The 22,469-nt window shown below is 43.4% G+C and overlaps 1 protein-coding gene across 1 annotated transcript in view; it reads left to right on the top strand.

The window, feature by feature from the left end:
- AIFM2 (AIF family member 2) overlaps window positions 1-22,469 on the top strand; it is a 59,982-nt gene that overhangs the window by 15,320 nt on the left and 22,193 nt on the right. Inside the window, exons 5-6 of the mRNA XM_073685848.1 lie at window positions 5,954-6,046; window positions 6,357-6,465. Coding sequence (XP_073541949.1) covers window positions 5,954-6,046; window positions 6,357-6,465 — 202 coding nt within the window. The remainder of the gene's footprint in view (window positions 1-5,953; window positions 6,047-6,356; window positions 6,466-22,469) is intronic.

Below are 22,469 nucleotides of genomic sequence, written 5' to 3'. Positions count from 1 at the left end.
CTTGAAAGAGTTATCCACTACTGGACTACCCATGCTTAATCACTTCAGTGCCCGATCCCCACCCCCATCCTCTGAGAATTGCAGGAATGGTGCTTCCATGGGAAGTGAATATGTTTTGTTCTTATTTTATATGGGGCACTGAAGTGATAATCAGGAGTTGTCTTGTAGTGGACTGCCCAGTTTAGTCTGTGTACTAAGCTGGCTGTTATACCAGCCCATCTGCAACCATATCAGTCGCACGGCACACAGGTGGTCAAAATGGAGAATTGTTGCTTCCTATTTAACTTCTTAGAAGCTGCCATCAATAGCAATTGCAGTGTCTCGGTGGTTAAACGACCTGGATCGGAGTTCTCTGCAGCCGGATGTCAGCTGTATGTTGACAATAAATGATGGGATGGCTGAAGCACTCCAGTAGAAAAGATGGTGTGTGTCTCTTATCCATCCTGTAACATTAATGCACCCCCAAGGGTCTTTGTCAAGCCCTGTTAGCTATTTGTAGTAGTAGGAGGTAGAGGAGACAAGCAGAAGCTACTTCTCAGAGGATACACTGGAGTTTCTGCACACAGCACTCACACAGACTGTGTGGGTGTTTTATTATTATACCTAATCCTTGGCAGAACCATAGCTCACCATGCTATAACCCTACTTTTCTAGTGCTGTAGTGCATTCCTTCCATTAACAGCTCTGTTCAGTCTAATATGCTGTGATATTGAACTTTCAGGCCACACTCCAGGTCTCGTGGCAATTACGACTCCGATGCAACCGCTCTCTGGTCCCATATAACTAGTTTATTTCACAGCCCTGACTAGACTCAGCTATAGGCGCTGTTTGGTTTCAACTATGCACCACTTACCCTTCCCTTGTTCCCTCTATGTTAACATATCTCTACAAAATAGAAAGAAGTCCTAGTGTGGATCAGCTGGTACCGTGCTGATGCTGGTCAGCGGTGTACTCACCTGTTGTGCAGGATTCAGGCACAACCCTCAATGAAGCATTAGTTTAATCCATCGGCTGCCGCAACGTCTGTTGTTTCTTGGACTGAAGAGGCCGGGAATGACTGAAGAAACAACGATAAAAAATCCACGGACTGAATGTGCGCTGCCAAGGAGTAGTTAATTCCGGTGGGTAATAAATAAAATGTATTCATAAAACTGCGTTCCAGAGTCGATCAGACGCCTTCATCAGGTCTTATTACATTATTACATCTTAAAACATTAGTTTCCTTATAGGATAGTCAAACAAAAGGTTACCCCAAAGGAATCTCTCGCATTTACCCTTGTGGAGTATACTCCATACACTCTATTTTGTCTCGTTTGAGCTTTAAAGATTAACCCTAGATAGTATTCTCTATGCATTAGTTTAATCCATCACGTGACTGGGTTGATAATTTGTAAATCCTATAGGATTCCCTATTAATCAGCCTTTGATAGCGATTTGGGATATCCTCCAGTATATGTTCTATTGATATTAATCTTAAATTACTGGGGTCTTTGTGATGTTTAGATAATCAATCATAGTATATCTCATTGTGTATGTTATACCTACGTTCATTAGTAACCTCAGATCTTAATTCTTTACAACTTGAACTTCTCATCATTCAACAACACAAACATTTAATTCCCCCGCAACGGTAGGATCCCCTAATCTGTTCAGAGGAAGAGAATCCCACTAGGGATCTCTTATCAGTTTTCATGTTTCTAATCCTGCTCGGTGCTATATGGTTTTTTAGATTCATATTTCTTTTCGGAACATAATATTGGGTTTTTCAGGTGGGGAATTAGCAAGAATCAGATCATATTTTATTTATTATGGGCCAACATTTTATAAGGATATCCCTAATATTCTTATGAAACTGGTTGAAGGCTGTAATAAAACTGTATGTAAGATCTGAGCTTATGCGTCACGGGTACAATCTTTCTAATACGCTAGTACTGTCCATAGGGAATATTCCTAATTCATTTAGGATAATGACCAATTGAATATTCTAAGTAGCTGTTGACATCCACGATCGTAAATTGGGTGGTGGTAATAATTCCTTTACCTTGTTCATTTTCACAGATTTTCAGATCAAGGAATTCTATCTGACTTGTAGAAAAGGAAGAGGAGAATTGCAGTCCCCAAGGATTGTCCTTAAAGTTTTTTTTACAAATACTGTACCTCTGCCTCCTCATGTGTGCCTGTCCTAGATGATAAAGAGATCATCAATAAATCTCTTAGAAAAAAAAAAGAATGTGACCCACTGGCAGGGGGGACTGAGCTATGTGGAGCACCTCAAACCGGCCCATGAAGAGGTTACCCCAAATTATGCCAGTCTCTTCAGACAAGATTCGAGGAGAAAAAATATCCGAAACAAATCCTAAATTATGCCTATACACGCACAATAAAATTAAAACAAATAGTGTATGTAAATGGGGAGGAGAGACTCTTAGCAACCTTATTTTTCAATCAATGGATAACAAAATCAAATACAGTTTTATTACTGCCTTCAACCAGTCTCATGAGAACATTAGGGATATCCTTTGTGGCAGAGACACTGGTGTGTTATACAAGGGGATGTATGTGACGCGCCCCCTGGGCCATATTCTTTAGGGGGAATATCCGGAGCCGGATCAGATGGGAGTTGTAGTCTTCCGAGTGGCTGTGACCCGGTCCGTGCCCAGGGTGTCAAACTCAGTTGTATGTGGCAGTCCTACAGATGTTATAAAGTTCTTTATTGTCGACTACGCCACCCGTTGTATTGCGGTCACTATGGCCGCCGCTGCAGCAGGGTCCGCTGAGGCTGATGGTGTAGGTGCAGCTTTTGGTGGTATAACCCCCAACGGGTGGGGTATAGCCTCAGGGGGTCAGGTGCAGAGGATGGGGGTTGTGGTGGTGCAGCATAGATGTTAAAGGAAGACAGAGTCGGGTTGTGCAGTTTAGGGTATTTACTCACTGCTGATGTTCCGGTCACTCCAGCTTCAAGTGACCTCCCGAGCCGTGCTGCATCCACCAGGTCCTGGATCCAGCCAACCCCCAAGCGAGTCCGGAGCGTGACCCTGAGCTCTCCTTCTGTCCTTTCTCTGGCCGTCCCCACTATTGATCCACCCAGGTCCAGCTCCCTCGGGCCTTCTGTTGGGTGACCCTTGGCCTTGGGTTCCCTGACCCTCCACGTGGTATGCCTTCGTGGTGGATGTGGTGGGTGGCCGTGGCAGACGCTGCCCACGGCCTCCGGTCTCTGGCTGGGGTGTGTTTTTGCCCCCACCAGCTTGGGTTCCGGTACCCTAATGCCGACTCTTCACCCGTAGCTTGAATTTGGGCTCTCAGAGTCCTCTCTTTGTCCCCTCTCTGGGTCTTTCCTTCTTTCTCCTCTCTCTCTCTTTGGATCTGCTCTGCTCCTCTTCCTGACTCTGACAGACTGACCCTGATCTCTGATGGTGCCCACCTTATATACACCCTCTATGTGTGAGCTCAGGTGACCAGCACCCAATGAGCTCCTATCTTTACCCAGGCTGCTCCCCCTATCTGCCCCTACACTACTTGGGATGTACCACCCCCCCCTCCCACTCCAGCCAGGAACAGACTCGGTCGTACCTGCACATTTCTAAGTGGGAGTACCGTCGGTCTGCTCCTCGGAAATGGGATGTGTGTAGTGCATGCAGCCTACCGAGCTCAGTTCCATACTCCATCCTTACCCGGGAGTGGAATATCACACCTCTGGGTTGAGGTGCAATACCCCTGTAGCAGCCGAATCCTCAGGGTGCTACATATGTGTCATTCAAGTTGATCTACTGTGTGAATTAAAACCTACTAAATTTCTGCCAGCATGTGTTATGCTGGGGGTTAACTCTCTTAAAGGGTGTGGGTTTTATGGGAATGGCAAAGAGGGTGGGAAGCCATTCCCCTACCTCCCCTCAGGGTGTGGCTGAGCAGGGTTTAAATGCTCAGTCAGGTTTTTTTTTCTGTGTAGTGTGTAGTCTGGAGAGTAAAGTCTCCAGGCCGTGTTTGGGTGAAGCCAGAGAGCAACACCGGAGGACTGGTGTTTGGTAAAGACTTCACTGTGCTACCCGGAGCGGGCGAAGTCTCGCTTGCTAATGGATTCTGTTATACTTTATCTTTTGTTTTCCCGTTAACCCCGAGAGGGCCTGTTTATTTTTATGAGATGCTGCTGGAGTTTATGCCAGACCGTAAACCAGCAGGAAGTTAACCCGAACTGTGTGTCCTGTGTCTGCCTCCGGAGAGCCGAGCAAGTTGCATTACCACACCTTATAAAATATTGGCCCATAATAAAAAATGATCCGATTCTTGCGAATTAGTGATGAGCGAGTATGTTTTGTTAACCCTTTCGCCGAGTATGCTCGGGCCGAGCACCGAGTAGTTACAGCTGCTCAGTGTTATGTTTGAATCACTCCCGTGTGCATGATTTGCGACTGTTTGACAGCTTTAATACATGTGAGGAATGTCTATTTCTTACACATTCCTCACATGCATTAAAGCTGTCAAACAGTTGCAAATCATGCACACGGGAGCGATTCAAACATATCACCGAGCAGCTGTAAATACTCGGTGCTCGGCCCGAGCATACTCGGCGAAAGGGTTAACAAAACATACTCGCTCATCACTATTGCTAATTGTTTGACTGTCCTATAAGAAAACTAATGTTTTGGGTGATTTAAAGCTACATTTACGTGTTTTACAATACTTGTATATTTTTTGCTGTTATTCGACAGTTGATTTTGTTTTGTATGCTAATTGCTTCCATTTGGTAGATCAACACATCACTGTGGGAGCTCTAAAGAAACATGAACGATGTCCTGTAAGCATAAACCTGATGAAGGCGTCAAATCAACACTGTAATGTGTAGTTTTATGAATACATTTTATTTATTTATTACCCACCTGGATTACCTACTCCTTGGCAACGCACATTCAGTCCTTTTGGATTTTTATTGTTGTTTCAACATATCTCTACAGACACAGTAGTATCCCCTCTAGAGCTAAACCCACCCAGTCTAAATGTACACCGCCCCATTTTGCTTCAGTGAAGGCCTCCACAGAACACCTGAAAACTTACCTCATCTTTTGGCCATACTCATTAGCTCCCAGTATCTACAAAGAGATACAGTAATTAGCTGGCTGTATGCTGTCTGACAACAAGTCCTTATTCATGGAAGTTACCGCTGCCTGTGAGTGGCGCTATCTGTGGCTGCTCAGGCATCATGTGACCTGCCACTGATGTCACGTCAAGTGAGGCGTGACTCAGCGATGGGGTCCCCACATTGGATGCTGGGCTGTGGGCGGGGTTACTCCCTGCTTCACACCCAGCATCCACCGGTGGAACGCAGAAGACAGATACCCTTGGCTGCATCTGGAATCTTGACATGACATTGGATGTCAGAGCCGGCTGCAGCCGGGAGTCACGTGATTCCTGTGAGCGGCCACCGATAGCGCCGCTCACAGGCAGTAACTGTAACAGAATTACAAAGACACTTATGGGCCCCGGGGGGATACATCGTGGGGGGAATAATAAGTAGTGGACAATCCCTTTACGCAGTTGTGAAACGTACGAAGGGTGATCTTGGTGGGTGAGCTTTTACCTCATGCTATCAGCTTTCATTGGTTCCTGACTACCATTTTATATCTTTACCTGTCTTTTCGATCTGGCTTTTTAATGTTAATATTTGCCCTGCATTTTTGATTGTTAGGTTGTATAGCTTTTACATTAGGTAATGGTATACTTCTGTATTGTTGTATATTTCCATGTCAGTGTTTTTCTTTAATGGAGAAGGGTTTATTAAAAGTACTGTATGGCGTGGCTTTTTAGGCCCTGTGGTGCCATGACAATTCATCTACACCATGTAATCAAGGTACGTATAGTTGACGAGGTGACAGGACGGGTATAATCACTACAAATTCACAATACTATAATAACAGTTAATAAGAACATAATATTAACTGTGTTCTTATGTTCCCCCAAGGTCCAAAAAGCTAAACATGTGGTGGTTGTTGGTGGAGGCGTAGCTGGAGTTGAGATGGCTGCAGAGTTGAAAACTGACTATCCTGAAAAAGAGGTAGAATATTAGTGTGAATCCTTCCAGATTGTGATTTCAGTGTTATTTACAGATATAAAAACATCCAACTTTCTGTATTACACGAGGTATAGAAAGTTTGATAAAAGCCCAGATATTTTCCTGGTTTGTGTGAATGGGATAGTATGGTACAGCTTTTCCTGCCATATACTGCAGATAGGTGGGGTCTAAAGTGCCAGATAAACTTTATCTAGTCGGAGTCCTAAGATCAGCTACTGCATGTCACATCTGATTTATGGCTACTTATTTATTGTGTTGCCTTGACTAGCCTTTTCTACTTTTCTCTACATAGGTGACATTGATACATTCAAAAATTGCTTTAGCGGATGTAGAGCTGCTGCCACATGTAAGGGAGACTATAAAGGATATCCTTTTGGAAAAAGGAGTTAAGCTAGTTTTGGGTAAGTAACATTAATCTAAACAAACTTTAATAGGGTCTGTGTACATGTTGCAGTTTTGTTTTTTTTTTCTGCGCAGATTTGTCACAAAACCTGAAAGATTTCCTAGTACCAGCAAAGTGCATGAGATTCCTGAAGTCTCATTCACACGTTGCTTATTTTTTCCTTGCAGATTTATAACAGATTTAAATCTGCAGAATGTCAATCCTTTCAGCGTTTTTGCTAAAGATTTCACACATACTAATGAGTGGGGAAACATCTGCACCAAAAACGTATGTGAAAAAAACAAGCTTATTTCACACAGCATTATTCCTGCCAAGAGATGCAGAAAAGGTGCAGAAATTTCTGCTGAAAATACGTGCACATACCCATAATCTGGATCAGCTATCTTTTTAATGCCAAAGGTATCCCTCTAATCCCATTTTTTTGTGATGTCCTTATAACCATACTTGGTGTGAACTGATTTGCAGGAACAGGTCCATCAACCATGTCAGTAATATGTGTCCACTGGTTTAGAACCCTAAGAACTGCCTCCTATCTGGTGGCATCCTCTGAAGCTCTTTTGATTAGCCGGGTCGGCTAATCAAGAGAAAAGACACAGTTGCCATCAGTTAAGAGGAGATTTTGATGGCTCCAGTCCAGCAGCCACAGAATACTGACGTGGGTGATGGAACTCTACTCATTACCGGTTTGTGTGAGCCTAGAACTGAATATATATGTTATAGTCCATATGATTCACAGTGACCTGTTACAAGTGATCTTTTACCTGTTCATTTAAGGTGATAGTTATGGAAAGTATTGGATGGTGCAGTTTATTGCACATTTTGTGCATTGGGAGGTTTAGCCAATTGACATTACTTCCTGCATTGCAGCAGAGGAGTGGGTGTTATTTTAACTGCTCATAGGGGGCGGTCAGTTTTAACAATTATTCACTTTAGTTGCGTTCCCTACTGATACTATATGTAAATGTGTTATAGCTGGAGGTTCCTCTTTTCTGTTTCCTGAACTTCATTCTGACAGATAAGGAAATTCCATCCAGCAGCAGACAGGGTGGTCACTACGCTATAATACTCTGCATAGTAGATGGACACATACACGGCTCTGTAGGCAGAGAATGATAGGAATTAATGCCATGTACCTACAATGGGTCCTCATTTATTTTCTTTTTTAAGGCTTTATTTTCCATATTTTTTAAAGACAAAGAAAATATTAACAACTAAAGAGTCACGTATGTACAACATCATACACAACACACAATCATACCGGTCCCCATGCCCATCCCCTTCCGCGAAATGTCATTAATATCTTATGCAGACATATGATAGAACTAAATATACAGAAGGCTCTGCTGGGAATGCTATGAATCTCCTATTCATATAGAGGACTTTATATAATGGAATATATTTATTGATTAATTGCAGCCAGTGGAGCATACAGGGGACGTCCATGGATTTCCATCCCATTAGAATTATTTTTCTAGCACAGAAAAACAGAAATCTAAAAAATAGTCTATTGTAGGACCCATCAATAAGCTCATCTATAATACCCAGCACACTTAAGGGGACAACACCCTAGGGAATTCAAAGTGTTCATGAATAAACAGGAGTAGCTCGGAATGGAACGGAAGACTTTTTGAACCGGACCAAATTGAGTGCAGAAAGAAGCTTGCCACTTGACAATGAAAGCACAAATCGTGCTACTGCTCATGCGCTGGCCGCTGCTGCCATTTTGGGGGAATATAAATTTCAATATGACACACAAATTACACAGTCAGTATTTAAGATAATAGGCAGGTCACAAGACAGAGATAGGCATACATGAATACAAAATGAGAGCACATGCATATCATTATGTCAGAAATGAAAGTAAAGATTGTAAAAGAACCACTGGATGGATTTCATCAACAAAGGTATCATTTTACTCAGTATAACGGCGCCCACCTAACAATGTATGTGGTTTACTAATCACAATCATGGTGCGCTTTAATGCAATAATTGTTCTACCTTTTGAGAAACCGTAATCCCCAAATACTTAAAATATCAGCTACTGGTACAAAACATCTTGAGTCTGGCTCAGACTATATGAAGGCGATAGAGGGAAAAGAACTGATTTCTGCCAATTAACCTTTAAGCCTGGAAATGACCCAAATTCATCCACCAACCTTAGAATGGAAGTCGGAAAGGACCGATGTCCGCCTGGTATACTAAAGGTATCATCTGCGTATAAGGAGACTTTTTTTTGTTAAGGACCCTCTGATTAAACCCTTGATGTCCCAAGCCTGCCAAATATCCATGGCCAATGGCTCAATTGCCACTGCGAACAGCGGAGACAAGGGGCACTTCTGTCTAGTCCCTCTTCATAAAGGAAAAGGTTGCGATATATTCAAGTTAGTTTAATTCTTACTCCTAGTAGAATTGTTTAATAGTTTTTAACCCAAGTACATAAATTGGGACCAAACTGGAGGTGTGACAGTAGTGAATGCAAATATTGCCATTCAACAGAGTCAAAGGCTTTACAGACATCCAAGGACATAACAAAACCGGGAATGGGATCATCACAGGCACCTGCTATATTTAGGAATAACTGTTGAATATTAATGTCTGTCACTTTACCTGGAATTAATCCAGTTTGGTCAGGATGTATTAATGATGACAGAACCAGACTCAATCTCAAAGCAAGAATTTTAGCTAGAATTTTAATTTTCCTGTTAACCCTAGAACGCATACCTGGGGCCTTGCAGGCCCGCCCTATTAATTGTTTTCTATTTTCTGCAAGATTTCTTTAGTTAGAATTTTGAAACTCTAGGTATTCCTCAGGTATATAGTTTTGTCATTTCCAGTTGGTCATTTATTTATTATTTGCACACGGGCCTAAAAGGCCCCAGGTATGTGAAAGTGTAGATTTTTATGGTCATGCGTTCTAGGGTTAAGTAATGAAATGGGGCAATAAGCATCTGGAAACACTTGGTACTTCTCTGGCTTCAGTAAGACCACTACTGGCAACTCCCTCAGTCAGGAAGCTCCTCTCACTTAAAAATTGTCTAATAGAGCTCAAACAGTGTTTAACCAAAATCACAATTGGTCTTGTACCAATATCCTACCAAACCATCGGTTCCAGGAGTTTTCACAGAAGGTCGTGTTTTAATAGCATCCTCTATCTCCTATTCACTAATAGGGCCATCTAGTGCCCCTGATTGCTTGTGGGACAAACACCAAAGCGGAAGACCGGATAAAAAGGAGTTTACAACCTGGGAGACATGGCCACATTTAGAAGTGTACAAATCTTGATAAAAATCCTGAAAAATCTCATTAATCACATGCTGGTCGGTATGCAATTCCCCAATTGGATTCCTGATACACGGAATGGCTACAGGAGGCCGCTCAGCATGAGCCAAGTAAGCCAACAATTTCCCATTTTTATCCTTAACCTCAAAAATGGCAGCGTCCTCCACCAGCAGTTTCTTTTGAGTCTGCTCCTTGTTCAGAATAATTAATTTATTCTATGCCTGGGCTCATTGCTGCTTATACGAGGGCTGTAGATTAGCAATGTATGCCTGCTCAGCCCTTTTAGACCGCAGTAGTCAGAAACTTTTCTCTATCTTTAAGAACGCAAATGATTCTCTGCCCAGCAACACTTCTCTAATTGTTGTCTTATAGGCATTTCTTGTAATTAATGGTTTTTGGTGATCAGTATTGTGAGCCCAGAAATCAACATGTGCAGCGTAAACTGCCTCAGAAACTGCTGGAGAATCTAGCCAAGCAGGATGCATACGCCAGATTTTAGAACTACATATTTGGGGGACCTATCCTCACTTTAATTACTAATGAGGTATGATCAGTAATTTCCCTAGGTGTATAACTAACATCTTGAATTGAAAATAAAAGATTGAGAGATGCATAGGCCAGATCTATCCTGGGAAAGGTCTTATGTACAGTTGAATAATTAATAAATATCTATTTTTCGGCATACTTCCAACACCATAGCTCCGTTAATTAAAGAGTCGAACTCCAGGCATTTAAATGTATAAAAACAGTGTCTGGACCACCTGTACGGTCTATAGTTGCATCAGGAACGGCATTGAAGTCACGCACACAAAACCGGAAGTTATGTAACCTCTTGAGAAATCCGTTCCAAAAAAGCCGAGTCAAAGGGTGGAGGTATGTAAATGTTAACCAGTAAAAAAGAAAAATTGCCTAGTGTGCAGTGTACCATTATGTACCTTCCAAAATAATCACATGCAACCCGTGTAATTTCAAGTTGGAGACATTTGATCACTAGAATGGAAACCCCTTTGCGAATAATTAGAATAAGTGGCATGGTAGCCTCTAGCAATCCAGGCTCTTTTTAGGGCTAGAATCTTCTGGACTGTGAGATGTGTATACTGTAAACAAATGACATGTGTCACTTGTTTCTTATCAAAATCCATTACAATGACTCTTTTAAATTTGGAATGGAGCCCTCTCACATTCCAGCTCAGCACATTCCGAGTCGTTTGTTCAACACATCGAAAATGTATCTGACCCAAATATTAGCACAGTCTCAGGGAAGGAAAGGGGGGAAATTGGGAGAGGACCAGAGGCCGAAGCAATCACCATATACACAACCAATACACCTCAAACCATACAGAAAACCATATGTAATTTTCAAAAATAACATTCCCCAACTAGTAACCTGGAATAACATTATTCCTGCTGTTCCTTGTCTAACACTAAACCAAAATAAATTAACTGGAGTATAAGTTGGTATGCATGCAAACTAGGAGCATGTTCACACAGGCCATTAAACAGACAAAACGTAAGACAGAAGATGAACATATACCCTGCTGTAAGTAAGAGCAATAGAAAAATATAGTAGTTCAGCTCACCTGTTTAGTGCACGGTCAAAAAAGTTCAAAGCAGAAAGTCCAGGACGCCAGCATTTTCTTCATCCATAAAAAAAGGCTTTATTTCAATAAAGATAAAATCAGGATTGATTCACACGGCAGTACTCCATGAGATATTGAGGGAAATCATAAAACAAATAAGGCAACATGTTTCTGACCTGTGTGGTCCTTAATCACTGCCACCTAGGTCAATGTAAATAAGCAGTGTTTTCTCAGTCCTTCTTCACACTGAGGTCACTATGACTCATGGTAAGGTTTTAATACTAGAGGTTAGTATCTCGAATTTGGGTACACCTTAACGCTGGTCAGATGGCTTTTAGGCTGTGTGCCCTCTATGCGTTTTTTAAGCGTTTCCGCAGTGGCAATTCCACTGCAGAAATGCTTAAAAAACGCTTGGTAGAAGGTCTGCCATGTTCCCCAATGATAATCTGCATGTGCTGTGCACATGCTGCGGAAATTTCCGCTGCGGATTATCATTGCGGAAAAATCTGCAGCACTACCAATTATTTTGCGGAATCGCGGCGTTTTCACCGCCATTGACTTGCATTGGAACGCATGGAATCCGCATCACTGCATCTGTACATGCGGATTCCATGCGTTTCAATGTGCGGATGGTACCTGGGTTTGGAGAAGAGGAGACTCTGTTAAAAAAAAAAAAAAAAAAAAAGAATAAAATAAAAAAGTATACATTATACTCCCCTTCTGATGGCCCCCGGTGTCCTTGTCTCGGCTTGCTGGCAGCTCGCCGTGGACTTAAGGACCTGCCATGACGTCATTTAGCCATGTGACGGGTTACGCGACGTCGGCAGGTCCTTTAGTCTACCGCGAGCTGCCGACAAGCCAGGACGCATCGGATGAAGACACCGGTAAGGTAAGTATAATATTTTTTACCATTCTTTCAGTCACACGATATAAATCCATGCCGGTTGCATGGATTTATATAGTGTGACCAAGTTGTTAAGCACTTTCCAAGTGATGCTGAAAGCCCTTGACAACCCGCATGCGGAAATGCATGTGAAGAATGCTTCACTTCCACTTGTGTCTGGCAGGTAAAACACAGGTACAATCCACATGCGTTTTTTCTACCAGGGAGATGCAGAAACCCTCAGGAAAAAATCCAGAGCATTTCTGCATCGTGAGCACATAGCCTTACGCTTTTTTTTTTATCAAAAACTGTGTTTACGAAGTACCCTATTTAATTATATGCTCTATTGCTTTTATTTATTTATTTACTTACAGCAGGGTATTTAACACATTCTGTGCATTCTCTCCATATCAACCCCTCCCTTCTCCCCTCTCCCATGTATAACTCTGAGCCTCTACTGACATTTCTCACCCCCTGCAAACCATCCACTACCTCCATATAGCACTCAAAACGTTCATACAAATCATTGCACCACCTGCTCTTTCTCTTTTTCCTCCCTCCCCCAACCCTGGACCTCCCTCCACTAGCATACATTACTCTCTTCCAGCTGCATATAGAAACCCTGCTAATCTTATTAACATTCAGTGCATGCCCTCTCCTATCGCTTTCCATTGTGCTCTCTGGAACGCACGGTCTGTGTGTAACTAACTTACATTCACGATTTTTCCTTTCTAATTCTCTTAAACTTCTGGCTATTACAGAAACCTGGATCCAGCAGTCAGACACCACCGCCGCTGCTGCTCTCTCGTTTGGTGAGCTGAAATTTTCTCATACCGCCAGACCTGAGAACAGACAGGGTGGAGATGTTGATTTGCTCCTTTCATCACAATGTGCTTTCACCCCCCCCCGGTTCCTTCACTTATGTTTCCTTCCTTTGAAGTTACTGGATCACTTTCCAACTAGGCTGTCATGCAAGGTGTGGAAAAGACTTAGTGCAACACAGAGGTAAGAGGGAAAGGGAGCCCAGACACTAGGGAAAGGGGAGAGTGGAGACCTCCTAGTCTGGTCTAGTGTCACCCTGTTTCAACTACCGTCCCTATATTGGCTCTTCACCAATCGCCGCACGCTTGCCTCACCCTGACTTACCCTGGCGCATGGCTAAGGCTAGGGAAGGAATAAGATGAGTACTAGTCGATCTCCTTTAAACTCTATAGACAACAAGGGTTAACAAACAGGGGAATTGCTTAGCTTTAGACGACTCCAGACAAATGCGCACACAGCCTCAAGCTCCAGAGAGGACAAAGTACTGCTCTTGCTAAAACCTCACAAGTAGTAATGAATATTGCTGGTGTTATGTTCTGCTACCAAAGCTAAGGAAAGAGAGGAGATCTGTCCCTACTATAGGACTCAGCTGAATCCCTACGATGTAACAGGGAACCTGATCCTGCGATCAGACCTGCTAAAGTCCTAATCTAGTCTGTACGGAGACCTATAGATGTGGGGAGGGAATCCCTACAAGTACTAAGGACTGGGAGGAATATGGGACACCTCCTAACAGAAATAGTAGCAGACAGACGAACAAACAAAATAGATAGAACATAGAGGTCCGTAGACCAAGCAAACTAACAGAGTTAGATACAGAGCACAGGCTAGCTAGAAAGTAGATATACAATGAAGTCCAGCAAAGCCAGAAGGGCGGAGCAGGACTAAATAGGCCAACAAGGTCATGTGACCAGCAAAGGAAAAAAAAACCTAACAGCAAGGTTCTAACAGCTGGCACCTCCATCTCAGACACACCAGGTATTTATACACCCAGGCCAGGGAGTTAATTAGCCAGAGGGAAGTAGCTGCTGGGTCCTAGAGACAGCCAGCCTCTAAGATGTCTGTAATGCCAAACGTGGAGATCTCCTGCAACCAACTGCAGGGTGACTGTCTGTCACCTCTGACACACCAGTGACACTGGCTTCCTCACTTTCTATCCTGTGACATCCCACCCTCATCATGGGAGACTTTAAGATCCCCATCGATGATTCCCTCTCCCAATCTGCCTCTCATCTCTCTCTAACCTCCTCAAAGGGCCTCTCACTGTTTACTAACTCTCCTACACATGAAGACGGAAATACTCTGGACTTGGTCTTTTCCCGTCTCTGTTCGCTGCATGACTTTACTAACTCCCCTCTCCTGCTCTAGGACCACAACCTTCTTTCCTTCTCTGTCAAGAACTGTCTCTTCACCCGGGACAACCCCACTTACCACACTTATAGGAATACACATACCATTAATACCCAGCAGCTTATTGACAATCTACACAAATCTTTTGCTTCCTTCTCCTCCTTCTCCTCCCTCTCCTGTCCAGACTTAGCATTGTCACACTACAATAATACACTGAAGAGTGCCCTACATTTCTACACGCAGAAAGACCTGACACAGACAACGGCAGTCCTGGCACACGATGCAAACACGTTTTCTTCAGCGTTGCTCAAGGTGTGCTTAGCGTCAGTGGATAAAATCACTTTTAGAAGAAAACTTCATCCACTATAAATTCATGCTCTGCCCTTTATCTGGCCAAACAATTCTACTTCACCACCCTCATTACTTCACTATCCAACAATCCAAAATGACTTTTTGAAACCTAAAGCACAGGCCCCCATCACCAACCTCAGCGGTGACGATCTGGCCACTTATTTCCTAGAAAACATCAATCCCATCCATCAGGACATCTTAGCCCAATCTCCCCAGTGCCTAGATCCCCTTCCCTGCCACACTTCAAGCTCACTTGCCTTCTTTGAGCCTGTCACAGAAGAAGTTACCAAGCTCCTCGCTTCTTGTCGACCTACAACCTGAAACAGTGACCCCATTCCCTCACATCTCCTGCAGTCTCTCTCACCGGTGGTCACCACTCACCTGACTAACATATTTAACCTCTCTTTCTTCAGGTATCTTTCCCTCCTCATTTAAACATGCCATCATAACCCCTTTACTTAAAAAGCCATCCCTGGACCAGAACTTCACTGCTAACTACAGACCTGTCTCTAATCTTCCATTCATCTCTAAACTCCTGGAACGCTTGGTCCACTCCCGTCTAATCCGCAATCTCTCAGATAACTCTCTCCTCGACCCTCTACAATCTGGTTTCCGCTCTTTACACTCCACTGAAACTGCTCTAAATAAAGTCTCTAATGATCTACTAACAGCTAAATCCAAAGGTCATTGCTCCCTGCTGATTCTCCTAGATCTCTCTTCCGCATTTGACACTGTGGATCACCAGCTCCTCCTCACTATGCTCCGCTCTATAGGCCTCAAGGAAACCGTTCTCTCCTGGTTCTCCTCCTACCTCTCTGACTGCTCCTTCACTATATCTTTTGCCGGCTCCTCTTCTCCTCGTCCCCTTACGATTGGGGTCCCACAGGGCTCAGTCCTAGGCCCCCCTCCTCTTTTCTCTATACACTGCCCTTATTGGACAGATAATCATCAGTTTTGGGTTTCAGTATCATCTCTATGCTGATGACACCCAATTATACACTTCTCCTGACATCACCTTTACCCTAATACAAAATACAAAGGATTGTCAGTCTGCTATCCCTAATATCATGTCCTCCCTCTATCTTAAACTGAATCTCTCCAAAACTGAACTTCTTGTTTTCCCCTCTACTAACCTAACATTGAAATGACCTTGGAGGGTTTAACCAAACTTCCAAGCAGCACGCCCGCTGACTTGGGGTCATATTCGACACTAAACTTTCCTTTACTCCCTATATCCAAACACTCACCCACTCTTGCCACCTGCATCTTAAAAACATCTCCAGAATCTGACCTTTTCTCACCTTTGAAACTGCTAAAACTTTTACTATCGCTCTTATTCACTCTTGTATGGACTACTGCAATTCTCTTCTGATCGGTCTCCCTCTTACCAAACTTTCTCCTCTCCAGTCTGTCCTGAACGCGGCAGCCAGTGTCTTATTTCTGTCCAGCCGCTTCACCGATGCCTCCATCTTGTGCCAGTCATTACACTGGTTACCCATTCGCTACAGGGTCCAATATAAACTCATCTCTCTGACCCACAAAGCTCTCCACAGTTCTGCACCGCCTTATAACTCCTCTCTCATCTCTGTCTATTGCCCTACACATGCCCTCCGTTCTACAAATGACCTAAGACATAACATCCCCCATAATCAGAACCTCTCACCTCCGTCTCCAAGACTTCTCTCGTGCTGCGCCATCTCTCTGGAATGCACTACCCCAGACGATTCGACTGATGCCTAGCCCCCACATCTTCAAGCGCGCTTTAAAAACCTATCTCTATAAACAAGCCTACCACTTCAACTCAGTAGACTAACTTTACCCTGTTCCCTCCTTTTAAATATTATTTAGAATCTGTTCTCTACTATTCATCTGTCTCCACACCTTCCATGCATGCGATAACTGCACTTGATACTTGATTATTGCACTAAAATATACGGGCTGATGACCGGATCATGCAGCCTTATATGAAAATCCCTATTTATTATAATTGCTAGACCTGAAATAACAACAAGCACTTTTCACCTACTGTGTCCCCCCACCCCCCATTTCCTTGTAGATTGTAAGCTTGCAAGCAGGGACCTCACTCCTAATGTAGCTGTTTAAACTGTCTTACCTTGTATTGAATTTGTCTGTACTTGTCCCCACCTAATTGTAAAGTGCTGCAGAAGATGTTGGCGCTATATAAATAAAAATTATTATTATTATTATTATTATTATTATTATTTTATTTTGTTTCTGTCTTAGGTTTTGCTTGTCTAACACTAAGTAGCGTAGACCTAGACCCTAAACACAAACTATCTGGGGAACTATAGTCTTTCAGCAAAACCTGAGATCGAATAAGTACTGAAAGTCCCAAATCTGTGACCCTAGAAATAAAAGCAAATAAGGTTAAAGCAGTTAGGATTTGGGAAGATAAACCTGATGAGTACACCCAATGGAGCTATATACAGTACAGACCAAAAGTTTGGACACACCTTCTCATTTAAAGATTTTTCTGTATTTTCATGACTATGAAATTTGTACATTCACACTGAAGGCATCAAAACTATGAATTAACACATGTGGAATTATATACTTAACAAAAAAGTGTGAAACAACTGAAAATATGTCTTGTATTCTAGGTTCTTCAAAGTAGCCACCTTTTGCTTTGATGACTGCTTTGCACACTCTTGGCATTCTCTTGATGAGCTTCAAGAGGTAGTCACTGGAAATGGTCTTCCAACAATCTTGAAGGAGTTCCCAGAGATGCTTAGCACTTGTTGGCCCTTTTGCCTTCACTCTGCGGTCCAGCTCACCCCAAACCATCTCGATTGGGTTCAGCTCTGGTGACTGTGGAGGCCAGGTCATCTGGCGTAGCACCCCATCACTCTCCCTCTTGGTCAAATAGCCCTTACACAGCCTGGAGGTGTGTTTCGGGTCATTGTCTTGTTGAAAAATAAATGATGGTCCAACCAAACGCAAACCGGATGGAATAGCATTCCGCTGCAAGATGTTGAGGTAGCCATGCTGGTTCAGTATGCCTTCAATTTTTAATAAATCCCCAACAGTGTCACCAGCAAAGCACCCCCACACCATCACACCTCCTCCTCCATGCTTCACGGTGGGAACCAGGCATGTAGAGTCCATCCGTTCACCTTTTCTGCGTCGCACAAAGACGCTGTTGTTGGAAGCAAAGATCTCAAATTTGGACTCATCAGACCAAAGCACAGATTTCCACTGGTCTAATGTCCATTCCTTGTGTTCTTTAGCCCAAACAAGTCTCTTCTGCTTGTTGCCTGTCCTTAGCAGTGGTTTCCTAGCAGCTATTTTACCATGAAGGGCTGCTGCACAAAGTCTCCTCTTAACAGTGGTTGAAGAGATGTGTCTGCTGCTAGAACTCTGTGTGGCATTGACCTGGTCTCTAATCTGAGCTGCTGTTAACCTGCGATTTCTGTGGCTGGTGACTCGGATAAACTTATCCTCAGAAGCAGAGGTGACTCTTGGTCTTCCTTTCCTGGGGCGGTCCTCATGTGAGCCAGTATCTTTGTAGCGCTTGATGGTTTTTGCAACTGCACTTGGGGATACTTTCAAAGTTTTCCCAATTTTTCGGACTGACTGACCTTCATTTCTTAAAGTAATGATAGCCACTCGTTTTTCTTTACTTAGCTGTTTTATTCTTGCCATAATACAAATTCTAACAGTCTATTCAGTAGGACTATCAGCTGTGTATCGTATCCACCAGACTTCTGGACAACACAACTGATGGTCCCAACCCCATTTATAAGGCAAGAAATCCCACTTATTAAACCTGACATGGCACACCTGTAAAGTGAAAACCATTTCCGCTGACTACCTCTTGAAGCTCATCAAGAGAATGCCAAGAATGTGCAAAGCAGTCATCAAAGCAAAAGGTGGCTACTTTGAAGAACGTAGAATATAAGACATATTTTCAGTTGTTTCACACTTTTTTGTTAAGTATATAATTCCACATGTGTTAATTCATAGTTTTGATGCCTTCAGTGTGAATGTACAATTTTCATAGTCATGAAAATACAGAAAAATCTTTAAATGAGAAGGTGTGTCCAAACTTTTGGTCTGTACTGTATAGTGTCCAAGAGTCCACAAAGCCATAGGTAAAGAAGTCGGAATGGTGGGGTCTTTTTCTCTGTCATTCTCACATTGAGTACTAGGGGCAGCTTCAACACACACCAGCGCAATGGCAGAAGGTGTGGAAAAATGGGTAGATTTCCCATCCACTTCTCCTAGCTTTGCAGGGAATAACAGAGTATTTATACCCCATTCTCTTGCCTTGCAGACTTCAGCAAATTGAATATGTTGTTTTCTGACAGCATCTGAGAAATCCAGGTGAAAGGAGACCCGATTGTTGTTGTACAGCACCTCATCTTTAAGCGGGACAGTCTTGAGTATGGCATCTCTGTCATGGTAATGCAATAATGGCCTAGGAGAGCTACCAGGAGGGCCTGGTTGTGTGGGAACTCTATATGCTTGTTCGATGGTAAAGAACTGTGAGCAGACTTCTGCACCCAACAAATCTTTCAACTACTTTTCAATGAAGAATACACCATCAGCCCCTTTGGTTTTCTCTGGCAGGCTCACTATCTTGAAATTGTTTCTCCTGGGCAAATTTTCAAAATCATCTGCTCTTTCACTAGAAGCATTGATTTTGTTTCTTTAATTCTGCAATTTGAGCCGGCATAGGCCTCCAAGTATCCTCTACATCTGAGATTCTGCACTCCGCCTCTGATGTGTGTCTCTAATTTTCTGCAAGTCATGTTTCAGAATCAAAGTCTTGCTGGAGTTTGTCCTCTTTAGTTACCAACATGGCTTGATAGTGGTTAATGTCTGACAGAATCTGGGCAAATTTCTGGTCAATGTTTTGTAGAGGGGCAAGAGGATCTTTGAGGAGAATAGGAAGACATTAAGAATTCATCGTCTGCAGGCAGAGAGAGTTCCGGTGTTGAGCCTTGCAAAGCATCCAGGATCCTGGAGTATTGCTCCAATTGTTTATCCACAGCTGCTCTAATATGCATCAGTGCGCTGGCTGAAGTGGAGGAGTTATCTGCAGCAACAGTCTCTTGTTCGGGGAATTCCCAGCATTAGAAACAATATCTGATGAACAAGGCTGGTCAAATTGGGAGAACTTACCCATAGCTTTCTTTTTTGTATTTGCCATTGCTGCTGTCTCCCAGATTTAACTGATTAAATGCGGAGACCGACTTCAGGGATATATTTACAGGTGTAAAATGTTAATCGGGAAACACAGTCTTAGTTCACAATGAGTAGAAGTCTAATATATAGGCTGAGCTACTGTTAAACACGAGCAGGTGGCAGTGCTGCCAAGAATCCAGGAAATCCAACACAGAGAAAATGGCCTCTGAGAACTCTATAAACTCAGGACAGACAGTGAGGTCTTTTCTACTGTTCAAAACTCCACTGCAGCCCCTGGTCAGGAACACTCCCTGCAATGTTGAACCACTGAGGAATAGGGATTAGGAGAAGCACCAGGTCCTACTTTACACTGGGCTTCATGTGAAGCATTACTGGAGTCACTTCACCAAGCTTTTCCTGTGGATTCCTGATGTCAATTCACCACAGCACCCTGGCTTCACCATTACCATCTCTTCGAAGATTCAGGGACTCACCAGTGGCAGGAGCAGCTGCTTCACATCTGACTGAACAAAACCCACACAGTTCAGCAGCCAGGGCCGGGAGCCGGGTGGGCCGTAGCACAAAATCACTGATAGCTCTGAGTATTTATCCAAGAATGCTGCAGGATATTGCTGAAGTGAAGCTCTGATTCCTCAGTTCCAATTAGAGATTACAGTCAGGATTGCAGGTTTCGCTCAGGATGGAGGGTCAGGCAGATCAGGAGAGCAGAGAGATGCTTCCTCTCAGGCAACCATCAGACCACACCTTCCTATGGGTCCTCATTTCTAATGATGAAAAAAATCTTTTACATGTTTTATAAGATGGCTTGTCACTCTCTCATCATTTTACTCTTATATGCTTACATTTATTACAGAAATAACTATACCTAGAAACCAAGAACACTTGCCTCTGATATGTTACTTTATTGTCTGATAATGGGAACACATGACCATTTTGTCTAAATGTGTTGCAATCCTTGGGCCAGATAGTCCACTGTGGTGTAACGTCGCGTCTATCATTCTATTCTGGTGTTGAGAATTTGGCCCCTAGTTTTGTTATGGAAGGATAGTGTTTCTTTTCCTCAACCAATATGATCATGCAATAACTGCAAGCATCTCGCATCTCTTACGTGGACTGTGGAAAGTAGATAGGTAGAGGTCACGTTCCCATTTTAGTTAATCCACTCATAGACCTGGTATAATCTTGGATGTGACCTTCTAAGAAAACTAGTGTAAGAATTGTAAAGATTCCTGGCTGAGTTATACCAACTGTTATTGAACTGTCAAAAATGTGTGCCCATTTGAACTGCTATGATTATTTCTTTGCTTTAAAGAGAAGCAGTTAGGCCATATTCACATGTTCAGTATTTGGTCAGCATTGTTCATCAGTATTTGTAAGCCAAAACCAGGAGTGGGTGAAAAATGCAGAAGTGTTGTACGTGATTTTATTATACTTTTCCTCTGATTGCTCCACTCCTGATTTTGGTTGTTTTTTAACTGATGGAAAATACTGACCAAAAATTGAACGCTTGACCATGGTCTGTGGCCCCCTTCACATGTACTTGTGGCATCCGTTTTATTTACGGACACCACACAAACTCATTATAATCTATGGTGCTGCACACATGTTCGTGTGTTTGAACGGACCGTGTGCCCGCACAAACCAAACGGAGACGTGTTTGTTTTTTACCAGCAGCGCGAATGACAAAGGCCAATACAAGTCTATGATGGGTTCATGTAAAACACATACAGCACACAGATGGCATCTGTGAGTTGTCAGTGTGCTGTATGTGTTTAACATTGCAAAGTATAGGAGAAGCTTTGGAATTTATTTTTTTAAGCCATAGCAGAAAAAAATCGGATGGCACGCTGATCCAAAACACTGACACCAGTACAGTTTTTCCGGTAGCAGTATTATACGGACATGTAAAGGGGACCTTAGGCCTGTTTCACACATCTTCATATCTCCACTACCGGAAAAACCGGTACCGGAGACATCCGTGTCCCGTGTGTGCATCAGGAGCACATGAACCAGCGCCTGAGAATCAGCGCTACAGTAAGCACTGTTCCCAAGAGCCGGTGCTGAACACTTTCCTCATCATGGTTCCCTGCCGGCGCGATCAGCACCAGCAGGGACAATGATGCGGGTAGTGGTAGTCTTCTCCTGCAGTGTCCCCACCTGTGAAAATAAGAGTAAAATAATAAAATCCATATACTCACCTCTCCTAGATGTCCCCCGCTGTAATCCATGCGACCGCTGCTGCAGAGGAGCTGGGGAGAATGAGCTGCTCAGCTGAGGAGCAGTGTCCTGTCACTCACTGAGCGCAGCTCCGGAGCAGCTCATTCTCCCCGGCTCCTCTGCAGCAGCAGTCGCATGGATTACAGCAGGGGACACCTAGGAGAGGCGAGAGACATCATTGTCACTGCTGGCGCTGATCGCAGCACCGGCCGGGAGCCATGATGAGGGCAGCGTTCAGCACCTGCGTTTGGGAACAGCGCTAACTGTAGCGCTGATCCACAGGCGCCGGTACGTGTCACACGGATGTCATCCGTGTGGGACAATTTGTTGACCGTGTATCCGCAAAAAAAC

Source organism: Phyllobates terribilis, unplaced genomic scaffold (assembly GCF_046119375.1).
Source record: "Phyllobates terribilis strain yellow unplaced genomic scaffold, ASM4611937v1 Scaffold_5__5_contigs__length_657084704, whole genome shotgun sequence".
Taxonomy (NCBI): domain Eukaryota; kingdom Metazoa; phylum Chordata; class Amphibia; order Anura; family Dendrobatidae; genus Phyllobates; species Phyllobates terribilis.
The sequence above is the reverse complement of the archived record's forward strand: the minus strand, read 5'-3'. Positions and strand labels throughout refer to the sequence as shown.